Here is a 7,484-nt window from a genome sequence, read left to right on the forward strand (position 1 = left end):
CTTACAAGGCGGTTGTTTCTTAAGCTCATGGGCATCAATGACAAGGATGAGAATGTGGATCGATCTGTGCATTGACAACGACCCAAGGGGACCTCAAATAATACCACAAACGCATGGTATAGTGTTCATAACCATAACCTGGACGGATTGATTGGAGAACAATATTGTCATGCACCGTGAGCTATGTATGCATTACTTCATCCTTCTCATCTCAACATGTCATAGAGATACCAACCCATTGGAACCAACCAAGAAAGCAATGCAACTTTTTTCAACCAGGAGCATCAAGAGCCAGCAGCTGCTGCTGCTGCAAATCAAACCATGTCCATTTTCCTCAACATCTTACAGCTAAACTTCCTAGAGGGAAGAAGAATTAGTGACAAACCGTCTTGGAACACTGAACAGATCCCTCCCTGCAAAAGGGGATGACCACTCGAGTGATCCAGACAAGTACGAGGAGTCCGTTGAGAGGCCGTCATCGTGCATCCCTGGTACGTAGATGCCACCTGTGGCGTCCATGCCTGGCCTCGCAGCTCTGCCACCCATAAACATGGTAGACCACGTAGCAGATAGACGATCGCTCTTCGTTGATGGCCTCAACAGAGTTGTATCCAAGCTCCAGTCTATAGAGGTGTAGTCACATGGTGTCGATCCACCAGAACTCCAGTCTGCTGGTGATGAAAAAGAGGAACCAGATGAACCCCACCCGGTGAAGATTCCAAGTGAGGGTGGCACCACAAGCGACGATGACGATGATGATGAAGAACCAGCAGCGTTCCATGAACCATCGAAGCCAGAAGAAGTTTGGAAATGACTCTGGGGAACCAATTGCTGGGCACTGGAGCCATTCAAACCCAAATAGTGTGGACCATGGCCCAGACCCCCATTTGCCATCATCATCTCCATGCTAGAAATACCATTTGAATACCATCCTGTGGAAGCTGGTGGTGATACACTAATGCTGGGGCTTGTGGACGTGATATTGTGCTTGGCATTGACGGACTGGGGACGCTGCATTACACTGACCGGTTCCCTCAGTTTTATCGATGGCATGTTGGCCCTAGATTCACTGGTTGCCATCACAGACCGAGTGGTTGGAGATGCGGCTACCTGCAAGGATGACAAAGAGTATGAAATGGATGGTGTAGGACTAAAATTTGACCACTTTTTCTCCACAGGAGCAGCCACTTGTGTTCTTCCCCAATCTGGCTTAGACTGTACTCTTCTCAAAGATTGCAAATTCCTACTTGTGGACTCTACATCTCCATTTGTCACAGTTTTGAGGTAGTTTGGATCCCGTTCATCTCTTCTCTGCTGCTGAGTGCCAACTGACGCCAGCCCCTTCTGTTGATGTCTTGAAGTTGCATTCTGAATAGGTATTGCAATCTTATTGTCCAGATCACTTGCAGTGGCAGAGTCACCTGTTTCTTCCAATTTCAATGGAGAAGATTTTGGCTCTTGCTTCTGTGCCTTTAAAGTCTCTTCGGCCTTTTCTAGGTCACCCTCACAAGCAACTACAGCTCTTTCAACCTCCTGCTTAGTGCACTTGAACTTCACCACCATGTCTGAAATCTCTGCAAGCTCTGCGGTGATGTCTATTTTCAAGTTAACACTACTGTCTATGTTTGCGGCAATCTGCTGTTTGCTTTCTTCATTCCCTTCAAGGAGCCAAGCAATGGATTCTTCGACACGCCCTTCATTTTGTATAAGAGCCATTGTTGCCTGTTCTGAAGAGAAACCCATTGCTACAAGTTTCTGGGAGAGCATCTCTAGTTTCCTAGACATGAGGTACCCACAACAACGCTCATGTAGTTCCTGTGCTCGCCTCTCCTTCTGGCGTTGATGCTTCTTCTCATTTTTCTGCCGAATCTTCTCGCGCTTGTCGGTATCACAACCAGGTACAGATTCAACGCGAATTGCATTATTAGTTGTACTTTTCTCCTTCTGATCCTCGGACTCACCAGAGTAGCCATTATGGTTAGACATCGAATCAAACTCACCTGTTGTACCAAGTGAACTACTACCAGAATGCTCCTCCATTTCATCTATGGTTCCAAAATGACCATTCAATTGGCCTGCCGGCAATGAACCAGAGGCCATTGTATCAAAGGTGTGGAATGTCCCTGAATCTGGATTGTATGCATTTGAAGAAGAACCATTCCCATAGCTAGGAGCTAGAGAAGGTTTCGAAGAGACTTTGGCTTGTTCCTTGGCAGCCTTTGCAGCCAATTTATCCTTCGACTTAGATTTGGACGCTGGAGACATTTCTAATGATTTTATTACAGTAATTTTCCTGCAAAAGATCGTATTGCAAATTTGATTAATCAGACTGTCATCAAACGATTCACTCAAATAGTATTATGAGGCCTGCCAGAACAAAAAATAACAGACATGAACAGCAGCTTCAACCAGGAATCTCAACTCACTTCAGAAAGGAATATGGAAGAAATAGAAACAGAACCAAGGACAACAAACCAACACTTACAATCACAAGTTACAACATCCTAACTAATTAAAGTTGACCACATAGATCTTTTCCCACTATATGATATTTTCTATAGGGCATATCCCTAGTTAAATCAGTGGTATTCACTTTGTTTTATATCATTTCTATAAAGTATTTTTAGGTCTTCCTCTTATCTCCCATGGTACTGTTAATCCTAATCAAATCAGTTCATCTAATCATGGCATACGTAGATCTTAGTAAGATGTCTACACAATCTTAAAACAATTTTCACTTTATCCTTTGTCAAGACACATAATTGCACACGTATAAAATGTTTCTATTTTATTTTTTTCTAATACCTCCACACATCCATGTCAACATTCTTATTTTGAGTGCATTAACATTACGTATTGTTTCTTAACTTTCTAAGATCGAACACAGAGCATGATTCATCTTATAACTATATTATAAAACTTTTTTATCTATGGGGTACACAACAATCACAAAAAAAAAAATTCTAACACACCTCGACTTCATATCATGTTTTCATTTTATTAACAATATCTTCATCAATCCTTTTCTCCCAGTAAACAATAGATCCAAGATGACTAATATTCTTAACATTTGTCCATCCATCTTAATTATAACCTTGATTGTCATAGTATTACTGAGATAATAATTACATACACCAAGTATAAGTCCTACTTAATCAAAGTCCTCTAGTTAATAAACATGGTCTCAAAAACTCAAATTAATCCCAATTAACCTTTCATCAATTGAATCAAGGAATGAACTAAGTGCATCCGAATGAAAAATGCAACATAAAAATGAATATACAAGTCTCCATCCACCCTCTCACCACAATCATAAGAAATTACTGTTGACTTCATTCCGTTCAAGCACATAGTGAATAACAGCAAGAGACAAGACAACACAACTTGCATATATACCTAGTATCAGAAGAAACCACGAGTTCCTGTCGCAAGTATAACTTCCTCAATATTACTAGCTTTATCTACCTAACACGTTTTTAATGATAATACAGGTAAATTACAAATAATTTGTACTAGTCCATCTTCAAACGTCTATTTTTTGTTTGGTGTAACATCAAGATTGAGATAATAATCAGCAAATAATTTGTACGGTTAAACCCAAAACAACCCATGTTAATGTTGAACCTAGAAGTAGCAAATAACAAAGTCTTTCTTGGGAACATATCCACAAAGAAAAATTACAACAAAGAAATTACTGATTCCACAGAAGCATTAGTGATCGATCCCAAGAATGATGAAATATGCTTTAAAACGTATAGATAAACTAAGCATTTTTAACTTATGGTCATACCATGCTCAATTATGAAAATAAGAGAAAAGACAAGAAGAGAAATATGAAACTTCAAGAAACAATTACTTGCATAATAAAACATGGAGATTTCCACAATTATCTCCTGATAATGGTCCAACCATGCAAAGGACTGACAACAAACTGCCCACAAAAATAAATTATTGCAACAAAAATATGGAAACTCTAAGTTTGGTCATGCTGAATATAAAAAGTGAACAGCTCGACAAATGGGGCGACAATGAAGATATCATTGTATTCCAATTCCAATATGGTATGCTCCCATAGCAGTATTATCCAAAGCTGATTAGATTCAGGCTGATTTTCGGCCTTATAGTTAGAATTTAAAAAATGGTCAAAATTCGATTGAATCAACCATATTCAGCCATAGTTTGCAGATTTTAACCAATTTTAGCTGATTCAACAGACATAATAAAAAACAAAGAAGGGAGGAAAAAGAGGGGAGAAAAAGAGAGAAGTTGGAATATCTTCGATGAAATCGTCAATGAGACATGAACAAAATGCTGAGAATATCTTAAGCACCCATTTTCTCAAGGTTATAATATCGTTCATTGCCACAGTTCTTTCGTGTTTTTTTACTGTTGATTTGACTTCCAAACAAACAATACTTGAAAGTGACATTTGTTGAAAGGGAATCCTTAAAACATCTCCCAGTGGTTGAATTTATTGTTACGTTAGATAAAACATCAACCAAGATTCTGGTTGTACAACAATGACATTCTACGTCAACCCTATGCCAGTAGTGAACTTACATTGTATGTGGCATGTAATGCTGGGTTACAACACAAGGACTTGCATATCCGCCAGCTAATGGCATGTTATAGTGCATCATTTGTGGTATGCTGTTGTGGATTGCAGAATAGCAGGCTGGCACTAGCAAGATGCATGGCTCCTTGCTGTTGGTATAGGACAACGTGGTTATGAAAAGAAATGAAAGTTTGACGTAACACTATTTGAACTAAATAAACTAAATTGTGGAAGGATTTTATAGATGTACAATATTTGGTCATTGGTAAGATTGCATAAATTTGATCCACCCAAGATCCTACATTCCTGGGAACCTGATACACTGTACCATGTTTTGCATCTTTAACTATCCTTTGTCACCTATGTTTCTGGTGTTTATGCTGATCATTGATTTTTTTTTGTTTTTTGCAAATACATTTGCATCGTTGGTACAGAAAGAAATTCGTCTTTTCCTAGGGATTTATTCATTAACATGATTATGGAATATCTTAAATTCATTGTTCCTTGTAATTGTTCACAGACTGCAAAGTTAGTGGATAAAGGACTTTGAGGTCATTGTTTAGCTTTAAGCAACATCCTGTCGTATAGGCTGGTTAGCTTGTTCATTGGAACATTCGAATACATCTGTTTTCTTTCACCAATGCAAAGCTAACCTATGCTGTCACTTGTTTACTCAATTCTGAATACAAACAGGAAAGCATTCACAAGAATATAACTAATCTATTAAAAATCGGAAGCCTATGGATCCACACACTACTCCAATAGATGAAGACATTTTTGTTAGAAAGTCAAATTTATAACTCCCACATTGAAAAATAAAATTAATAAAAAAACTAGTGTGCCAGAACAAAAAGGATCTAAAAAGCTTTTTAGACTTTAAATAGTAAAAATCTAGCAAAAATCTCATAATTTTTTGCTGGTTTAGATGGATTATTTTGACAAAATATGGCATAACCTTCTAACTCATTACAAACTTATATCCTTATGTCCAAACATCCAAACTTCTATTGATCAATCCATTAAAGATGTCAGCTTATTATAGTGTTTGGTTGGTGCCATCATGAATGTAAGGTGCATTTTGCATTGCATGCATGAGATCTGTGCATCTGAATGCCAAGTCCATAAAAACAAAATAGAACTCTATTCCAATTTCAGATTGATACCCCTGGTCAAATAGTTGTATATAATCTGAATGGAAATATGTGGGTCGACAAAATTTGATAATACCTATGGCATCAATCGTATCCAATGAAATCTTTGTAGAACTTGCTGTGTTTATATGTGGATAAAATGATTTGACAAGGTCATAAAATAAATAAATAGGTAGACCATATGCCACTTGACTTGTCTAAACAAAAAAAAAAAAAGGTAGAGGATAAAGAACAGTACATATCCTAGTTATATGTTAATAAAAATGCTAGAAACACACAAATTATGTTACAAACTAAGGCCAGAAAGGTTTAAAAACAGTTGCATCAAAATATCAGGTCGATAAATCATAAGATGTGACTCGAACAGCCATCATCAACTTAGAGAAGGTAAGAAAAATAGTGGTGCGCTACTTAAATTCGAATATGAGACATATATAACCAGCTCGAAAATTTGTGTATAGGATGCAGATATAGCATAAATAAAAGAATTCTTAAATAAGATTTTATTTATACTCCAAGTTAATAACGTGACACAAATATATGACAATAATATGAACAAAAACATCAACGAACAAACAACTGAAACTGCATCCGACAACCATTTCCGAAAGAACTATGGAGTATATGCATACCCCAGTTACACAAATCTTACCATCATTATGACTCAAAAAAACAAAAAAAATATCACAACAAAGGACTCAACAGAGCGTGAGCCCTACATTACGTCCCTAGACCCAGGCGCATCAGTAGCTTAATCCTCTGACGAAGAAAACCACCGAAACGACCAAAAGCAATCTAACCAATCAACGGATCCACAACTATATAAAGAACAATCCACGAAAGAGATTATATTAGTCAAACACGCGTCGGAATTCGCAAACGGCTCAAAGATTCAAAACCGACAAAATCAGAATACCGAAGATCCAAACCCTAGCTCAAGTCCCCTCTAAAAGATCCGCCCCCAACGAATCGCCAAGAAACAAGAAGAACTCGTGCAATCCAATCCTCTTGTAAAGAAACGACCAACCGAACCGGAAACGTATGCGAAACAATCGTAATTCCCTGGTTTGACCAACCAAGATCCAGAAAGCACTAAAACAAATAAAGCAAAAGCAGATCGAGATATCGGAGAGAGGAGGGGGGGGGGGGGGGGGGGGGCTGATTGAAAGCGTGGACTAACCTGAGGGACAAGGCAATCTATCTGAGGGCGGGGGCGGCAGCGAAGGGGAGGTCGGAAGACGTGATCGATCGTTGTCGGAACAAAAACTAGGGTTTCGAAGGAATGGGAGTTGGAGAACGAGCGAAACCCCTCTCTCTCTCTCTCTCTCTCTTTCTTTCTCTCTCCTAATTTGCGATTGGCTGTGGACGGGCGTAAGGAGGTTATTAAATGGGAATGACGAGGAGAAGATTTGGGATCCGGAATTTTGCCGTGTGTAAATAGCTCGCCGCCTCATGGATCCGTTTCGACTTTCTGACGCGGCAATTGACTTGCCTAAGCCGAGGATTGTGTCACGATTCAACTCCTACGGATCGGATTGGTGGTCAGATTACCGAAACTACGACGAATTCGGTCCAGCTTTCGACTCGCCTGGCTCGAGGATTGGATCAACGTTCCGCCCCGCCCCCAAATTCGAATCGGATTGGTCTCAATTTGCGAGTCCGAGCTTGACAGAGAATTGAAGGAATACATATCACCTATCGAGTGTAGGATTAAAACACGCGACATCTTTATCAATTTTTTCTACGATCGAAATAATTTGATTTAAATCAATATATAA

The 7,484-nt window shown here is 38.9% G+C and overlaps 1 protein-coding gene across 2 annotated transcripts; it reads right to left on the minus strand.

Annotated features, from left to right (window-relative positions):
- Nucleotides 1-238: 238 nt before the first annotated feature.
- Nucleotides 239-7,067, minus strand: LOC103994198 (uncharacterized). 2 transcript variants are annotated; one of them, XM_065165106.1, is made up of 3 exons: nucleotides 6,887-7,067; nucleotides 4,561-4,704; nucleotides 239-2,293 (listed from the first exon to the last, which is right to left on the minus strand). In XM_065165106.1, exons 2-3 carry the CDS (start codon nucleotides 4,638-4,640, stop codon nucleotides 358-360), a joined length of 2,016 nt encoding a protein of 671 aa, XP_065021178.1. In that variant the 5' UTR covers nucleotides 4,641-4,704; nucleotides 6,887-7,067; the 3' UTR covers nucleotides 239-357. The 2 variants fall into 2 exon arrangements, with proteins under 2 accessions (XP_065021178.1, XP_009412801.1); XM_009414526.3 differs by lacking the exon at nucleotides 4,561-4,704.
- Between the last annotated feature and the right edge of the window lie 417 nt (nucleotides 7,068-7,484).

This window comes from Musa acuminata, chromosome BXJ3-8 (assembly GCF_036884655.1).
Source record: "Musa acuminata AAA Group cultivar baxijiao chromosome BXJ3-8, Cavendish_Baxijiao_AAA, whole genome shotgun sequence".
In the NCBI taxonomy this organism is placed as follows: Eukaryota; Viridiplantae; Streptophyta; class Magnoliopsida; order Zingiberales; family Musaceae; genus Musa; species Musa acuminata.